The sequence below is a fragment of the Macaca mulatta genome, chromosome 14 (genome assembly GCF_049350105.2).
Source record: "Macaca mulatta isolate MMU2019108-1 chromosome 14, T2T-MMU8v2.0, whole genome shotgun sequence".
In the NCBI taxonomy this organism is placed as follows: domain Eukaryota; kingdom Metazoa; phylum Chordata; class Mammalia; order Primates; family Cercopithecidae; genus Macaca; species Macaca mulatta.
Window position 1 is genome coordinate 124,498,395 of NC_133419.1, and position 19,482 is coordinate 124,517,876.

General features: G+C 37.8%; 2 protein-coding genes across 2 annotated transcripts; both read left to right on the top strand.

The window, feature by feature from the left end:
• The first annotated feature begins 6,596 nt into the window (after nt 1-6,596).
• On the top strand, nt 6,597-7,532 carry OR10G9 (olfactory receptor, family 10, subfamily G, member 9). Its single transcript, NM_001194430.2, is given in 1 exon segment — nt 6,597-7,532. A coding segment is annotated over 1 exon segment (936 nt).
• Nucleotides 7,533-12,515: 4,983 nt separating this feature from the next.
• LOC709651 (olfactory receptor 10G8) lies at nt 12,516-15,356 on the top strand. Its single transcript, XM_028834115.2, has one exon. It carries the CDS (start codon nt 13,534-13,536, stop codon nt 14,467-14,469), a length of 936 nt encoding a protein of 311 aa, XP_028689948.2. The 5' UTR covers nt 12,516-13,533; the 3' UTR covers nt 14,470-15,356.
• The last annotated feature ends 4,126 nt before the right edge of the window (nt 15,357-19,482 follow it).

Genomic DNA, 19,482 nt, shown 5'->3' on the forward strand with positions numbered 1-19,482 from the left:
ATTCCTTCTGAAATTATTCCAATCAACAGAAAAAGAGGGAATCCTCCGTAACTCATTTTATGAAGCCAACATCATCCTGATACCAAAGCCTGGCAGAGACACAACAAAAAAAGAGAATTTTAGACCAATATACTTGATGAATATCAATGCAAAAATCCTCAATAAAATACTGGCAAACCGAATCCAGCAGCACATCAAAAATCTTATCCACCATGATCAAGTGGGCCTCATCCCTGGGATGCAATGCTGGTTCAAGATATGCAAATCAATAAATGTAATCCAGCATATAAACAGAACCAGAGACAAAAACCACATGATTATCTCAATAGATGCAGAAAAGGCCTTTGACAAAATTCAACACCCTTCATGCTAAAAACTCTCAATAAATTCAGCATTGATGGAACATATCTCAAAATAATAAGAGCTATTTATGGCAAACCCACAGCCAATATCATACTGAATGGACAAAAACTGGAAGCATTCCCCTTGAAAACTGGCACAAGACAGGGATGCCCTCTCTCACCACTCCTATTCAACATAGTGTTGGAAGTTCTGGCCAGAAATTGTTATTCACAGAATAGATTACTATCCAGCAATGATAATGAATGATCTACCACTACATATGTAATGGTTTATGCACTTTATATATTTGCACCCATTTTTTATGTTTGTTAAGATCCAATATAAAAAATTAAATATCTTAAATATCTAGATTACTTGGGGCTGTTTTGTCTCCCAGTTCACTTGGCAATGTCTAGAAACATTCTTGCTTGTCACAGGCACTGGCATCTAGTGGCTACAGGTCAGGGGAGTTAAACATTCCACAATGCACTGGAGAGACCCTCACAACAAATCTTATCATGGCCAAAATATCGATAGTGCTGAGGATGAGAAACCGAAGCTGAATTTAATTTTATGTAATATGTCTAAGACCACGACAATAGAAATAAAATATTTTCAGATAAACATAAAGTTTGCTGAATGAATCTAGGATTATAAAGTGCACATGGAGGTTCATATTTTAAAAATGCCAGTTTTTTCAAATTGATCTATAGATTTGATACTATTCCAAGTAAAATCCCAGCATTTGATTTTGCAGCTATGGACACATGGATTTTAAAGTGTGGATTGAAATGGAATGAGGCCCAAAATCGTCAAGACTCTCTTGAAGAAATAAAGGATAACTGAAAGATTGACAACACTAGTTATCAGAACTTGTGGCAAAGCTGTAGTAACTCAGAGAGTGTTGTTTTTGTATGAGGCTAGACAAATAGAAAAATGGAAATGAATACAGGGTAAAGAAATAGACTGATGCATATACGTATGACAAAGATGACACTGCAAAGCAGTAAAGCATGATTGCTTTTTCTTCAATAAATTATTTTGGGGTATCTGGGTATTCAGAATAAAAAAATTATTTTTTGGAATAATTTTTGGAAGTTCTGGCCAGAAATTGTTATTCACAGAATAGATTACTATCCAGCAATGATAATGAATGATCTACCACTACATATGTAATGGTTTATGCACTTTATATATTTGCATGCATTTTTTTATGTTTGTTAAGATCCTATTTCATACTATACACATAAAAAACTCAATTATAGTAGATAGGAGATATAAATGTGGTGAACTGTATGACATTTGTTTAGGTAAGAGACTTTTTAGTAATGTAAAATCTTCTTGGAAAAAAATTAATTTAAAAATATATTTTAAATTTATTTTTTATTGTTGTATTTTAAGTTCTGGTGTACATGTGCACAACGTGCAGGTTTGTTACATAGGTATACATGTGCCATGTTGGTTTGCTGCACCCATCAACTTGCTGGTTACATTAGGTATTTCTCCTAATGCCATCCCTCCCCTAGCCCTCCACCCCGCAAAGGTCCTGGTGTGTGATGTTCCCCTCCCTGTGTCCATATGTTCTCATTGTTCAACTCCCACTTATGAGTGAGAACATGCGGTGTTTGGTTTTCTCTTCTTGTGTTACTTTGCTGAGAATGATAGTTTCCAGTTTCATCCATGTCCCTACAAAGAACATCAACTCATCCTTTTTTATGGCTGCATAGTATTCCATGATGTATATGTGCCACATTTTCTTTATCCAGTCTATCATTGATGGAAATTTGGGTTGGTTCCAAGTCTTTACTATTGTGAACAATGCTGCAATAAACATATGTGTGCATGTGTCTTTATAGTAGCAGGATTTATAACCCTTTGGGTATATACCCAGTAATGGGATTGCTGGGTCAAATGGTGTTTCTAGTTCTAGATCCTTGAGGAATCACCACACTGTCTTCCACAATGGTTGAACTAATTTACACTCCCACCAACTGTAAAAGCGTTCCTATTTCTCCACATCCTCTCCAGCATCTGTTGTTTCCTGATTTTTTAATGATTGCCATTCTAGCTGGCATGAGATGGTATCTCATTGTGGTTTTGATTTGCATTTCTCTAATGACCAGTGATGACATGCATTTTTTGCAAAAAAAAATTAAATAAAATAAACAAACAGAGGAAGCCAACCATAAAAATAATACATGAGACTAAAGTCATTACATTTTAAAATCGAAATTTTGCCACTCATTTTCTGTGTTGATAATATAATAAAACTAGAGGTTAATAAGCAAAGTATAACAGAGAATACAAACATAATTGGGAACGTAAACCTAATTTTTTAAGAAGAAACCCACTTCAGTTAATGAGGTAATTACAACTACAATCTCAAATTATATAGAAAATAAAAACATCCTTATGTCACCCATAAAGTAAAATTAATTTCAGATGAAGTAAAGATTTAAATGAAGGAAAAAAACCTTAAAGCACTAAATATTACGTAAGTGAAAACTGATAAACCTGTGTGCAAGACGACGGTTTTGTTTTTTGTTTGTTTGCTTGTTTGTTTTTGAGATAGGGTCTGGCTCTGTTGCTCAGGCTGGAGTGCTGTAGCACCATCTCGGCTCACTGTAACCTTGGTCTCTTAGGCTCCAGTGATCCTCCCACCTCAGCCTCCTGAGTAGCTGGGTCTATAGTCACTCACCACCATGGCTAGCTAATTTTTGTATTTTTTGTAGAGACAGGGTTTCACCATGTTGGAGCCCAGGTTGGTCTCCAACTCATGGGCTCAAGTGATCTGCCTGCCTTGGCCTCCCAAAGTGCTGGGATTATAGGTGTGAGCCACCAAGATTGGCCAATAAAATCCTACTAAAATGCTGACATCAGAAAACATAGTAAATTAATTTATAAAATTTCCTAGAACAGTAAACATATCTATACAAATTTAAAAATATTTAAATGGTGATAAATTTGAAAGTACATTTTACCTTACAGTGAAACACAAATTAATGTTTTCAATTTGTAAAACTTCAGATAAATCAATAAGATAAAAACTATTACCACAAAAAAAGCAACGAATAAAGATTCTAAAAAGTTAATCTTCAAAAGGAGATGTGCACATGAAATATCAAAAGTGTTTATTCAGGCTTGTAAAAGCAATGAAAATTATGACAGCTATAATATCTCATGATTACTACACAATTGGGATATAATTATGTTAGGTAGGTAGATCTCTGGGGAAAAGCCACCCTGGAACTGTAAACAACAGAAAAAGTTCGGGAATTTGGATCTTTTGAACCACCACGCAAAGATGGTGAATGAGACAGTGAGGCTGAACTGGAGAGCACCAACAAATTTTCCAGGATCGTTATGGATCATGGAAAATTTTGAGTTGAGAGTGAGCAGTTGGGAGTGTCTCTCAATTACTGGTGAGGGAAAAGAATAAGTCAGTCCTCCTTCTTTCTTCATATGTATAAATATGGGTTCCAGAAAGACGCTGGGCTCTTCTCAGGAGGGTTCAAATAAGAAGCACTAAGGAAATGCATGCATGCTTCTGAGGAACTTTCCATCGGTCTCTTCCTGTTGTTTTGTGCTCATCAAGGGAACTCAAAATCCCAAGAGCAATTCCATCTTCTGAGACATAAATCAAGTTAAGTTCCTACCCATGTTCATTTGCATTCCCTGCACTTCCACGAGTTTGGTCCTTGAATAGAAAGGGACCACTCTTTCTTAACACCATGTATCTGTTCTTTGAGTGGTATCTTGCAAACTTGGCACCTGTACCCAGCATATGGAAAGTGACAAACTGGGGCAAAAACTCAGATGAGTTTTACTATTGAAATGAATCACATACTATAAGGTGAGTTCTTAGAAATGTAGATTTAACTTCTTTTCTCGCTTTCCCTCTTTTATCTCAAACTTCCATTCAGACAATTAGAGAATTGTTAAGACTTTGTTATAAAATCAGTTAGATAGTTAGATAGACAGATGGATAGAGACAAAGTCACTACATATACTACTATACACCAATATTCAAGTCAAACATTGACCCTGTGGATTGAAACTCTTGCTTTAGATCTCAGGCTACGTTAGACTTCATGGGATGAGCATTTTCACATTCCATCAAAACCGATCATGAAGCTCTGCTGCGGATTGGTCCTCTTGGTACAGTAGAAATTTCAAAGTAATGCTGGTTCCATTTTAAAAGTTCTGATATGCATGCTGGTGATTACAGGAGCCTCCTTTCTGCTATTTATTTACATATTTGACAAACCTTATTTTAATGTAGCTTAAGCCATATTCCCTGGAGGTATTTCCTCTGGGCTTTGAGAAGAGCAGAGGCTATAGTTTCTCTTATATTGATGAACAAGTTTCATAGTGTTCTCCTACTGAACAATCAGTAAGAATCCTGAACTAATACAACATTTTGTATGAAGTAAAAAATTTTACTTCTGCCTCAATTTCCATTATACAGAATCCCAGCTTCTCTTGACATCAAGGTGACATAGGCCCCTCTTCTTGCATTGGTCCCATTTTTTCCTGTCTCATGTTCTAGGTCTTAATTAAGAGGCACAGACTTGATGGAATGGTCTTCTTTTGTGAGATCATTCATTACCTGGATTTGTGAGAATGAGGAGTAGAGGAAGATGGTGGGGGGCCAACATGTGATATCTGACAAAGTTAATGTTGGAATATATTTAGAAACCTAGGGTAGGAGGAGTACGCAAGACAGCTGGCACCTACCCAGTAGGTTGTGTTTGGGAGAGCACATATGAATGCCATGTTCTCAGAATCACATAGGAAGTGTTCTAGGGTAACAGAAATGGGGGTGGGGAAAGTCATGCATGAAGCTTGGTGCTCTCTGGATCATTTGGGAGGTGGGAGGATGTGGGAATCCCACTACAGAGTTATGCTGAGATTCTTACCTGCTCTGAGAGACCTAGGAGAAGCCCTTTAAAAGCAGGCAGCAGTGAGGACATCAATAACAGTATCAGGCATACGATAGTACAAGAAGACCTAGCTCTTAGATTCAGAAGGATGCTCTGAAAACACTAAAAGAATATATGTACTCTCTTTCTCTCTAAGATCAAAAACAGCAATTCTGTAATACTGCCGCAAGGCACAATGTGGTAAGACTCACTGTCATTTATTGAGCAGTTACTACCTGCCAGTCACAGTACTTCGTGCTTTAAATGTATCATCTTATTTAATGCTTATAATTTCTCAGTGAGGCAGGTGATGTTAGTAATGCCAAATAACATAAGAGGAAACTAGAAAATGATTTACTTGTACTGTTCAGTTTTCAAATATTCCTTGCTACTAATGATTAAATTCTTCGTGTTTTTTTTTTTTTTAAGTTTTCCCATGAGCAAGCAGCAAAAATAGAATGTGGTGGGTAGAATTCCAAGCAGCCTTCAAGACTCTTGCCCATTGGTATACACTTTCTATTTAATAACCTTTTTTGAGTATGCCTGGGACCTGTTAATAAGATGAGATATCACCCCTTTGACTGCATTACATAACATTATATAACATTTTGTTATAGCAAACTGGAGAGAGTTTATCTTGTTGGTTTCAAAGAAGTAGCCTGTCGTGTTCTAAGAAGACCAAGTAGCTAGGACTTTCTAGGACCTAGGGTGACCACTATAAGCTGACAGTGATATGTCCTGCCAACAAACAGCAAGAAAACTGGGACCTCAGGCCTAAAACTACAAGGAATTGAATCATGCACACAACTCCCTTAAGGTTGGAAGATGATCCCCAGACTCAGATGAGATTGCAGCCCCTGGTGATACGTTGATTAAAACCTGGTGAGACCCTGAACGAGGAACCCAGCTGACCTGACCCTGACCCACAGAGAAGGTGAGACAATAAATTTGCATGTTTTATGCCAGTAAGTTTGTGGTAATTTATACACCCATTGAAATCTAGACAATGTGTTTCTTCTAATTTATTCTGCACGTGTCTCTCTCTCTCTCTGTGTGTATGTGTGTGTGACATGTGTGTGACATGTGACACACACATACACACACACACACAGAGAGAGAGAGAGAGAGAGAAAGAGAGAGAGAGAGAGAGAGAAACTAGGAAACCACTTCATTAGCTTTATGAAGGAAGCTTTGTAAAAAGCAAAGTCCAGGAAAACTCCAAATTATCTACCTGGTGTTCACATAGAGAATGGATTCTCAGTTATCAATTAACTGGTAAATGCTGGGTGCTCTTTATATCCCCAAAGGGTGAGAGACCAAGGGTGAGGAGAAATGTCTAACACCAGCCTCGTGACTGAGTTCATCCTCATGGGCCTTCCCCATGCCCCAGCACTGGACGCCCCACTCTTTGGAATCTTCCTGGTGGTTTATGTGCTCACTGTGCTGGGGAACCTCCTCATCCTGCTGGCGATCAGGGTGGATTCTCACCTCCACACCCCCATGTACTCCTTCCTCACCAACCTGTCCTTCATTGACATGTGGTTCTCCACTGTCACGGTGCCCAAAATGCTGATGAGCTTGGTGTCTCCAAGCGGGAGGACTATCTCCTTCCACAGCTGTGTGGCTCAACTCTACTTTTTCCACTTCCTGGGGAGCACCGAGTGTTTCCTCTACACGGTCATGTCCTATGATCGCTACCTGGCCATCAGTTACCCGCTCAGGTACACCCGCATGATGAGTGGGAGCAGGTGTGCCCTCTTGGCCACCAGCACTTGGCTCAGTGGCTCCCTGCACTCTGCTGTCCAGACCATATTGACTTTCCATTTGCCCTACTGTGGACCCAACCGGATCCAGCACTACTTCTGTGATGCACCGCCCATCCTGAAACTGGCTTGTGCAGACACCTCAGCCAATGAGATGGTTATCTTTGTGAATATTGGGGTAGTGGCCTTGGGCTGCTTTCTCCTGATAGTGCTGTCCTATGTGTCCCTTGTCTGTTCCATCCTGCGGATCCGCACCTCAGAGGGGAGACTCAGAGCCTTTCAGACCTGTGCCTCCCACTGTATCGTGGTCCTTTGCTTTTTTGTTCCCTGTGTTGTCATTTACCTGAGACCAGGTTCCAGGGACGTCATGGATGGAGTTGTGGCCGTTTTCTACACTGTGCTAACACCACTTCTCAACCCTGTAGTGTACACCCTGAGGAACAAGGAAGTGAAGAAAGCTGTGTTGAAACTGAGAGACAAAGTAGCATATTCTCAGGAAGAATAGATACTAGGAAGTAGATACACTAGTTTGTTTTAAAATAGTAATATAATTTAGTTATTCATGTGAAATTGATTATATGTATAGTTCTCAGTGTTAAACATTATTCCAAAACACCTGCACAGTTATAATTCTTCCACAAATTTTCTAAGAGAGTTTTAACATCACAGCTAGACTTGTATTTATGAGGAATATGCTTATATTCTGATTTATTGATTCATTTCTCATCAATAGGTTCATATTAATTTAAAAAAATATTTTAATCGAATCTCCAAGATAGATGGTCGAGTCATTCATGTTTACAACTTGATAAAAAGCTTTTGTGTTTTGTTTGATTTCTTGTGCACACAAACTTAACAATTTACCATTATGGAGACATTGTTCAAAAATAGCAACAAATATTTGAGGTCATTTTTCTAATTGTGGTTGTAGCTGTTCAAATTTCTTTTTGGTTTTAATGTATTTGTATATACAAATCCAAACATGTATACAAAAGAAAGTATGCAACATTTAGCCTATTGAACATACAGGTTTTCACATATTTATGTATGCATATGTATCTGTCTATTTACATATATGTATCTGAAAACATTTCTAGAAACACTATTTTTAATGGGCAAAAATAGCAAGCTATTAATATTTAAATATTATCAGTGAATCAAATAGAAATTGTGTGTTCACAGAATAGATTATCATCCAGCAATGATAATGTATGATCTACAGCTACATATATAATAGTTTATGTACTTATCACAAACACCCATTTTTTTATGTTTGTTAAGATTCAATATAAAACATTAAATCTCTTAAATATCTAGATCACTTGGGGCTGTTTTGTCCCCCAGTACATTTGGTAATGTCTGGAAATATTCTTGCTTGTCACAGGCGCTGGCATCTAGTGACTAGAGGTCAGGGGCATTAAACATTCCACAGTGCACAGGAGAGACCCTCACAACAAAGCTTATCATGGCCAAAATGTTGATAGTGCTAAGGATGAGAAACCCAGAGCTGAATTTAATTTTAAGTAACATGTGTAAGACCACGACAATAGAAATAAAATATTTTCAGATAAATATAACATTTCCTGAACGAATTTAAGATTACAACGGGCACACAGAGACTCATATTTTTAAAATTCCAATTCTATTCAAATAGATCTATACATTCAATACTATTCCAAGTAAAATCCCAGCATCTGATTTTACAGCAATGGACGTGTGGATCCTAAAGTGTGGATTGAATAAGTCCCCAAATGGTCAATATTATCTTGAAGACATAAAACTTAACTGAAATATTGACAACACTAGTTATCAAAACTTGTGACAAAGCTACGGTATCTCAGGAGTGTCGTATTTGTACGGGGTTAGACAAATAGAAAATTGTAATACAGCATACAGAAATAGACTGATACATATTTGTATGACGAAGATAACACTGCCGAGCAATAAAGCAAGATTGCTTTCTTCAATAAATTATGTTCAGGTATCTGAGTATTCAGAATAAAAAAATTAGTCTTGACCCTGTGTCATACTAGACACATAAAAGACTCAATTATAGTAGATAGGAGATATGAATGTGGTGGACTGTCTGACACTTATTTATGTAAGAGATTTTATAGGAGTGCAAAACCCTCTTGGAAAAAAAGTAATTAAAAACATATTCTTAAAGAAAAGAAACAAACAGAGGAAGCTAATCACAAAAATAATACATGAGACTAAAGTTATTACATTTTGAAATAGAAATTTTGCCACTCATTTTCTTTGATGATAATATAATAAAACTAGAGGTTAATATATAGAGTGTAAAAGAGAATACAAAAATAATTGGGAACTTAAACCAAATTCCTTAAAAAAAAATTTCAGTTAATGACGTAATTACAGCTATAATCCCAAATTATATAGAAAATAAAAACATCCTTATGTCACATATAAAGTAAAATTAATTTTAGATGAAGTAAAGATTTAAATGAAGGAAAAAACTTAAAACATTAAATATTACATAAGTGAATACTGATAAACTTGTGTATAAGAAAATGGTCTCCATTTTTTTATTTTTATTTTTTATTTTGACAGGGTCTGACTCTGTTGTGCAGGCTGGAGTGCTGTGGTGTCACCTCAACTCACTGCAACCTTGGCCTCCCAGGCTCAAGTGATCCTCCCACCTCAGACTCCTGAGTAGCTGGGACTACAGGCACCCACCACCATACTTGGTTAATTTGTGTAGTTTTTGTAGAGACAGGGTTTCACCATGTTGCCCATGCTGGTCTCCAACTCCTGGGCTTAAGCGATCCACCTGCCTTGGCTCCAAATGTACTGGGATTACAGGCGTGAGCCACCGCACTTGACCAAGAACATTCCTTTAAAGCAAAATACCAATATCAGAAAACATATTAGAATCAATTTATAAAATTTCCTAGAACAGTAAAAATATCTATGCAAACTTAAAAAGTATTTAAGTGATGATAAACTTCAAAGTACATTTTACCTTACAATAAAAAAAAATAGTGTTTTCAATTTGTAAAACTTCAGATAAGTCAATAAGATAAAGACTATTACCACAAAAAAAAACAATGAATAAAGATTCTAAAAAGTTAATTTACAAAAGGAGACGTAAGCATGAAATATAAAAATTGTTTACTCATGCTTGTGAAAGCAATGAAAATTATGACAGCAATAATATCTAATGATTATTTATACAATTGGGATATAGTTATGTTAGATAGGTAGATCTCTGGGGAAAAGCCACCCTGAAACTGTAAACAACAGAAAAAGCTGGGGAATTTGGATGATTAAAACCACCATAGACAGTGAGTGAGTGAGTGATGCTGAGTTGGAGAGCGCCAACAAGTGAGGACCATTATAGATTATGGAAAATTCTGAATTGAGAGCAAGCAGTTGTGAGTGTCTCTCAGTCACTGGTGAGAGAAAAGGGTAAGTCAGTTATTTCCTCTAAGGTACAAATATTGGTTCCAGGAAGACATGGGCTCGTCTCAGGAGGCTAAATAAAAAACTCTAAGGAAATGCATGCATGCTTATGAAGAACCTTTCATTGATCTCTTCCTGTTGGTTTTGTACACATCAAGGGAACCTAAAAGCTGAAGAGGAATCCTATCCTCTGAGGCATAAATCAACCTAAGTTTCTACCCATATTCATTTCCATTCCCTGCACTTTAACTAGTTTGGTCCCTAAATAGAAAAAGACCACTCCTCCTTAACACTGTATCTGTTCTTTGAGTGGTATCTTGCAAACTTAGCACCTGTACACAGCACGTGGAAAGTGACAAACTGAGGCAAAAACTCAGATGAGTTTTACTATTGAAATGAATCACATACTGTAAGATGAGTTCTTAGAAATGTAGATTTAACTTATTTTCTCCTGCTTTTCTTCTTTACTTTATCTCAAACTTCCATTCAGACCTAAGATACTCGAGAATTGTTAAGACTTTGTTATAAAAGCAGTTAGGTACATAGAAAGATAATAATTGATGGGATACATATAGAGACAAAGTTGCTATGTATACTTCTATATGCTAATATGCAGCTCAAACATTGACCCTGCAGATTGAGACTCTTGCTTTAGGTCTCAGGCTACCTTGGACTTCATTGGATGAGGATTTTCACATTTCATCAAATCTGATCATGAAGCTATTCTGGGAATTGTTCCTCCTGGTGCAGTAGAAATTTCAGAGTATCTTGGTTCTATTTTAAAAGTTCTGGCCGGGCGCGGTGGCTCAAGCCTGTAATCCCAGCACTTTGGGAGGCCGAGACGGGCGGATCACGAGGTCAGGAGATCGAGAGACCATCCCGGCTAACACGGTGAAACCCCGTCTCTACTAAAAAATACAAAAAAACTAGCCGGGCGAGGAGGCGGGCGCCTGTAGTCCCAGCTACTCGGGAGGCTGAGGCAGGAGAATGGCGTAAACCCGGGAGGCGGAGCTTGCAGTGAGCTGAGATCCGGCCACTGCACTCCAGCCTGGGTGACAGAGCAAGACTCCGTCTCAAAAAAAAAAAAAAAAAAAAAAAAAAAGTTCTGATATCCATATTGGTGACTGCAGTAATCTCCTTTCTGCTATTTATTTACATATTTCAAAAACTTTTGTTTGAAGTAGCTTAAGCCACATTCCCTGGAGGTATCTTCTCTGGGATTTCTGAAGAGCAGAGATCACGGCTCTTCTCACACTGGTGAACAAGTTTCATAGTGTCTGCCCACTGAACAATTAGTAAGAATCCTGAACTAAGACAACATTTTGTATTAATATTAGTATTAAGCAAAGAACCTTATTTTGGCCCCAATTTCCATTACACAGAATCCCAGCTTCTCTTGACATCAAGGTGACATAGGCCCCTCTTCTTGCATTGGTCCCATTTTTCCTGTCTCAGGTTCTAGGTCTTAATTAAGATGCACAGACTTGATGGAACTGTCTTCCTTGTGAGATCATTCATCACCTGGGTTTATGAGAATGAGGAGTAAAGGAAGATGGTGGAGGCAACACATAATATCTAACAAAGCCAATATTAGAGTATATTTAGAAACCTAGGGTAGAAGAAGTATGAAAGACAGCTGGCCCCTACCCAGTAGATTGTGTTCGGCAGAGCATGTATGAATGCCATGTTCTCAGAACCGCATAGGAAGTGTTCTAGGGTAACAGAAATGGGGGCAGGCGGCAGTCATGCATGAGGCTTGGTGCTCTCTGGATCATTTGGGAGGTCGTGGGAATCCCATTATGGAGTTGCGCTGAGATTCTTACCTGCTCTGAGAGGAGCCCTTTAAGGGCAGGCAGTAGTGAGGACATTAGTAACAGTATCAGGCATAAAATCGTCCACAAAGACCTTGCTCTTAGATTCAGAAGGACTCTCTGAAAACACTAAAAGAATATATGTACTCTCTTTCTCCCTAAGATCAAAACTGGAAATTCTGTAATACTGCTGCAAGGCACAATATGGTAAGACTCACTGTCATTTACTGAGCAGTTATTTCCTGCCAGTCACAGTACTTAGTACTTTATATGTATCATCTTATTTAATGCTTATAACTTCTCAGTGAGGTAGGTGATGTTAGTAATGTCAAATAACATACGAGGAAACTAGAAAATGATTTAGCTGTACTGTTCAGTTTTCAAATATTCCCAGCCACTAGCAATTAAATTCTTGGTGTTTTTTTTTTGTTTTTTTTTTTTTGTTTTTTTTTTTTTTTAAGTTTTCTCATGAGCAAGGAAGCAAAACTGAATGTGGTAGGTAGAATTTGCAGTAGCCTTCAAGATTCCTGCCCTCTAGTATATACTTTCTGTTTAATAACCATCCTTTGAGTATGCCTGGGACCTGTTAATACGATGGAATATCACCCCTGTGACTGCATTACATAACATTATGTAATAGTTTGTCATAGCAAACTGGAGAGAGTTTATCTCATTGGTTTTGAAGAAGACACCTGTGGTGTTTTAAGAAGGCCAAGTAGCTAGGACTTTCTTGGACCTTGGGTGACGTCAGTAAGTTGAGAGTTATATGTCCTGCCAACAAACAGCAAGAAAACTGTGATCTGAGTCCTAAACTGCAAGAAACTGAATTGTGCCAACAACCACAAGAAGCTTGGAGAATGATCCCCAGCCCCAGATGAGATTGCAGCCCTTGGTGATATGTTGATTAAAACCTGATGAGAGCTAAACAGAGGGCCCAGCTGACCTGGGCGATACAATACATTTGCATGTTTTATGCCAGTTAAGTTTGTGGTAATTTATACACCTATCGAAATATAAGATAATGTGTTTCTCCTAATTTCTTCCACATGTGTCTCTGTGTGTGCATATGTGAGACAGAGAGAGAGACTAGGAAATCACTTTATTGGTTTATAAAGGAAGTTTTGTAACAAGCAAAGTCCACGATAACTCCAGAATTATCTACCTGGTTGATGCAGTTTCCACGTAGAGAATGGATTCTCATTTCTCAATTAAGTGCTAAATGCTGCGTGCTCTTTATATCCCCAGAAGGAGAGAAACCAAGGGTGAGAAGAAATGTCCAACGCCAGCCTCATGACAGCATTCATTCTCACGGGCCTTCCCCATGCCCCAGCACTGGACGCCCCACTCTTTGGAATCTTCCTGGTGGTTTATGTGCTCACTGTGCTGGGGAACCTCCTCATCCTGCTGGCGATCAGGGTGGATTCTCACCTCCACACCCCCATGTACTCCTTCCTCACCAACCTGTCCTTCATTGACATGTGGTTCTCCACTGTCACGGTGCCCAAAATGCTGATGAGCTTGGTGTCCCCAAGCAGCAGGGCTATCTCCTTCCACAGCTGTGTGGCTCAGCTCTATTTCTTTCACTTCCTGGGGAGCACCGAGTGTTTCCTCTACATGGTCATGTCCTATGATCGCTACCTGGCCATCAGTTACCCGCTCAGGTACACCAGCATGATGAGCGGGTGCTCGTGTGCTCTCCTGGCCACCAGCACTTGGCTCAGTGGCTCTCTGCACTCTGCTGTCCAGACCATATTGACTTTCCATTTGCCCTACTGTGGACCCAACCAGATCCAGCACTATTTGTGTGATGCACCGCCCATCCTGAAACTGGCCTGTGCAGACACCACAGCCATTGAGATTGTCATTTTTGTGACTGTTGGAATAGTGGCCTCGGGCTGCTTTCTTCTGATAGTGGTGTCCTACGTGTCCATTATCTATTCCATCCTTCGGATCCACACCTCAGAAGGGAGATGCAGAGCCTTTCAGACCTGTGCCTCCCACTGCATCGTGGTCCTTTGCTTCTTTGGTCCTGGTCTTTTCATTTACCTGAGACCAGGCTCCAGGAAAGCTGTGGATGGGGTTGTGGCTGTTTTCTACACTGTGCTGACGCCCCTTCTCAACCCTGTTGTGTACACCCTGAGGAACAAGGAGGTGAAGAAAGCTCTGTTGAAGCTGAAATACAAAGTAGCACATTCTCAGAGCAAATAAACACTAGGGAATAAATACCCTCATTTTTTCAAAATTAACACTAAAATTCATTATTAACATGAATTTTATTGCATGAATACCCCATTCTGAGTGTTAAACATTATTCAAAACTACTGGCTCAGGAATATTTGCTTCACAGAGATTTCTAAGGAATTGTAAAGTCACAATTAGATTTCTTTTAGTTATGATGAATGTGCATATATTCTGAATATGGACTTGTTTCCTGCAATAGGCTAATTTTCCCCTTTTACAAAAATAAATATTCCAATTTAATCTCGGATACCAGGTTGAGTTATTCATATGTCCTAGTTGGTAATATGTTTAAATATTTTGGTTTATTTCTTATGCACACAAACCAAGGAATCTGAAATCATAGGGATATTGTTCAATGAGAGCAACAAATATCAGAGGTCATTTACTCACGGCTGCGGCTGTGCAAATGCCTTCTTAATATTTTTTGCACTTGTGCCTTTGTGTGTGTGTGCTCGCACGTGTGCTTGCTTGTGAAAGTGGGTTTCAAAGTGTTAATTCTCCTTCCCAGCATATCTTGTCCCTGGTTATCGCTCTTGCGTTAAAAAAGTCTTAATCTTCCCATCAGCCTTTTATCATTTAAGCAGGACTGCTAGGACCAGCTCTGGCACTAACGTGTGCCTTTCAATAACTAGGGCCATTGCCATCTTGCAAGAGCCCTTCAAATTTTTTCAGGAGGAAGTTAACAGCACATACCTCGAGTTGCACTCATATATTCTGACTTTGAATTCCCTGTTCTACCTAACCAGATACCTATAGTTAGCACAAAGCAGGGACGCTGAGTCCTCTTCCTGCAGACAGTCGTGGCTGGTCATGCTGTCCAGATAGCTCCTTTCACAACGCTCTTAGTGTCTTGGAAATTCAGTCGCACCAAACTCCAGTTGCACCTGCTCCAGGGCAGGGATGTCCCACACTACAGAGTAGGACAAATTGTGTTTGCTGTTTAGAAAGTAGAAAAATAGGTACGGCATGGTGGCTCATGCCTGTAATCCCAGAACTTTGGGAGGTCGAGGCAGGCGGATCATGAGGTCAGGAGTTCGAGACCAGCCTGACTAATATGGTGAAATTCTGTCTGTGCTAAAAATATAAAACTTAGCTAGACGTAGTGGCACGCGCCTGTAATCCCAACTACTCAGGAGGCTGAGGCAGGAGAATCCCCTTGTACATATTCCATGTATAAGTGAGATCATACAGTATTTGTCTTTCTATATCTGGCTTATTTCACTAAGCTTAATGTCCTCCAGGTTCATCCATGTTGCCTCAAATGACAGAATTTCCTTTTTTTAAGGCATAATAATGTATGTATATGAGTACCACATTTTCTTTATCTATTAATCTGTTTATGGCCACTTAGTTTATTTCCATATCTTGGCTATTGTTAATAATTCCAAAATGAACATGAAAGTACAGACATCGCTTCAACATAATGATTTGTTTTCTTTTGGATATATACCCAGAAGTGGAATTCCTGTAAAATATGGCAATTCCATTTTTAATTTTTTGAGGAACATCCATACTGCTTTCTGTAATGGCTGTGCCAATTTTTCATTGCTACAAGCAATATACAAAGATTCTCTTTTTTTCCTACATCTTTGCCAACATGTATTATCTTTCGACTTTTTAATAAGAGCCATCCTGATAGGTGTGAGGTGACATTTCATTATAATTTTGGTTTGTACTTCTGTGATGATTAATGATGTTGAGCATCTTTTCATATACCTTTTGGCCATTTGTATGTTTTCTTTGGAAAAAAAGTCTATCTAACTCCTTTGCCCATTTTGTGTTTAGGTTATTTGTTTTTGTTTTATTTATTTGTTTTCCTTTTTCTACTGAGTTTGTGAGTTCTTTACATATTTTGAATATTAATCTTTTATCAAACACATAGTTTCTCAATACTTTTTCCCACTTTGTAGGCTGCCTTTTCATTTTCTTGATTATTTCCTTTGCTGTGAAGAAACTTTTTAGTTTGATACAGTCCCACTTAATCATGCTAAATGTAATTATTCTAGCTTAAATAAGCGGTAAAATAGTAAACAGTGTTAAGCTTGTGAATGCTAGACATTTTATAAGGATTATATCAGTTTAATCACTACAAGAACCTAGAAGATAACACTGTTATCCAAATTCACACGATTAGTGAGGAATATAGTCAAAGTTTAATTCCAGACTATCTGGCACCAAGATCCAAGGTGTTAACCTCTATGCTACATTGTTATCACAAATTCAAGAACTTTCTGTTTTAGGGGGGAGGGAGAGGGCAAGATTAATAAATATCAAGAATCATAGACATAACAAAGCACTTATTTTTCTATAGCTACATATATTTTATATATCAAGGTGGATTTTTAAATTACCTTTTCCCCATATAATATAAAAGGCATCTTATCCACTCTTCTAGCTCCACCTGACTTCAATTCTAAATACCTCATTAGACTGCATCATCCCGTCTGCTTTCATATGTGCTCCACATTAAGCTTCAGACTCCTCAAAGAAAAATTCTGTATTAGTGCTATAGTAATTAATTTATATGAATCTCTGTCTGTTTTTTCTAGAACATTTCTCTGACTTCTGACCCCTTTCATCTCCATAAATGTTTACTTACTTTCTCAGGGACCCACCTTCTGATCCTCACTCATTACATTAGATATCGCTCCAAAACAGATGACTTCCTTTTTTTCCACCAAGTTCCGACTTTCATGATTTGAATTCATAATAGTTTTAGTTTGCTAGATATTTCCATTGGGTATAATGCTATTGCTTCACACTCCACATGTCTAAAACAAAACCTTTTATTTTCTCCTCTGCAGCTCCATTATTTGTCTTTTATATGCCATGATAAACCTAATAAAAGATACCCTGAAACTTGGAGGCCCTGCCTATAATCCTCCCTCAGACATTTCTTCTTCAGGCAATGGGAAAAGGGGTAAGAGAAAGGATAAAGAAGAGGACAAGGGTGGTGGGATGCCATGAAACATTAGTAAAAGCTCTAGAAAAGAAGAGCTAATGTTAATACTTCAATAATGAATCTTTTACATTATTAAATAATAATTAGGGCAATGTCATTTTATAAATACTTTATTGCATTATTATTATGCTCTCAGATCCATTAGTACTATTTTCTAAAGAGAAAAAGAAACAAAGGAATCAAAATTGATGTTTGCATTTCATATAGGGTATGAAAAAACTCAGCAAATATTTCACCACATTATACTATGTTTTGATGTATTCTCTTGGGTTTTTCCTCAAAATAGCAGCTCTGAACTGAGAGGTTATCCACAGAGGTTCATTATTAGTGGTGTCATTTCTCTGTTAACTTGTATTTCTAAAATATTGTATGGATGTGGAAATGATGTATCTGATTGATTCCCTGGAGCTACATTTTTCTGCTTTAATTAGTAGTTGAAAAGAGTTTAAATTATAAAAGGTAAATAGCTAATACCTAAGAAGAATCTGGTTCAAATTCTAAATGAATAGGGTAATTTTTATCACCATCCCAAAGCTGATACTTGTTTATCAGTTCAGTCCTTTTTTCTCAATTAATTAATCAATGCAATCATTCCTTCAACCATTTCAATTAGATTGACTACTATGTTTCTGGCATAGAAGATACAGAACTTCAAGACATGATTTATGTTCCAGAACTCTAGAGTCCAGTGCAAAGCACATAAGTGAACAGATGGACTTCAAAGTGTCATAAAGTGTATGTGAGGCACTATAGTAAACCACGTGTCATCTAACACAGATTAAGTAACGGAGTGAACCACTATCTGAAGGTTCAGAGAATTACACATACAAATAACAAAGGCCCTCCCTGATTAAATAATTTATTATAATTAATATGTACACTATAAATAATATAAACTTGATTAAAGTTCATTTGTTTTGAGGTGTACCCCAGGTTCACGGAGCTTTCATTTTCCATGCCAAATCTTCCTGTATTTGAATCTGAATTCTAACAAGAGGAAAATTGAGCAGAAGATGCTAAAACCAAAGCTTTGCACATGTTCTTTTATTTCTTCATAATCTCAATGTTCATCCAATGCATACATTTTGGCCAGGACCTCCATGTCTCTGCAGGTAGAGAGGAGGGAGTTTTACACTGACTGCATTAAGATGTTTACAGTGTAACTAAATTTTTCTCACACAGTGGGAAACATTGTTTAAAATCTAAAAGTAAAAAAGATATCTCTTCCTTAAAGGGTAAAATAGGGGGACATTTTCAAGACAATTGTTATCATACCCTAATTCAAAGTTATCATTGGCAAAATATTTTAATGGACTTTATTTTCAGATTTAGGGCATCCATACTATCAAAATAACCAGGGACCATTCCTACTAAATCAAAAAGGACATTCGTGAAACCCTAAAGGTTCAATATCACCTTATCCATCTAATGCATCCACGGTCAGTGGAAGCAGTGGAAAGCCATAATGGAATTTTGAACACTTGATTGAGATTTGTGCAGCCACAAGTCAGGAGTGGTCAGATATATTGATGACAGCACTTAGAATCATTAGATACAAATAGAAAAGAGAGACTCTGCTGAAGTGAAATATTAATAGATAAGACATATGAGACTTTCTATTACTCCTCTAAAGGCAGCCCCCTGGCTAGTTATATGTTCACATGTTTGATTTTGTGGTCTTAGAGTATTTCAAAGGATTAATGAAGTGTGTTGAGCCATTTACAGGTACATGAAGCTCTAAAAATCAACATGCAAGAACAATGCTGTAATCATTTGACAAAGGCCATTCTAAGTTCTGTTTAGCACTTAGAATGCAATACACAGGGATTGCTGATACACTTTTCTTGTGTTCAGAAACGTTCATGGTAGACTCCAAGAATTTGTTGCCATTACAAGTCAATTTCTATCCAGCTGGCATGATTTTAAACTTAACTAAGACTTGTTGACAAATAGGAGAAATCTCGAGACCATGACGGAGTTTTTCCCTTCTGTTACAGTGTTTTCTATCTTTAGCATTT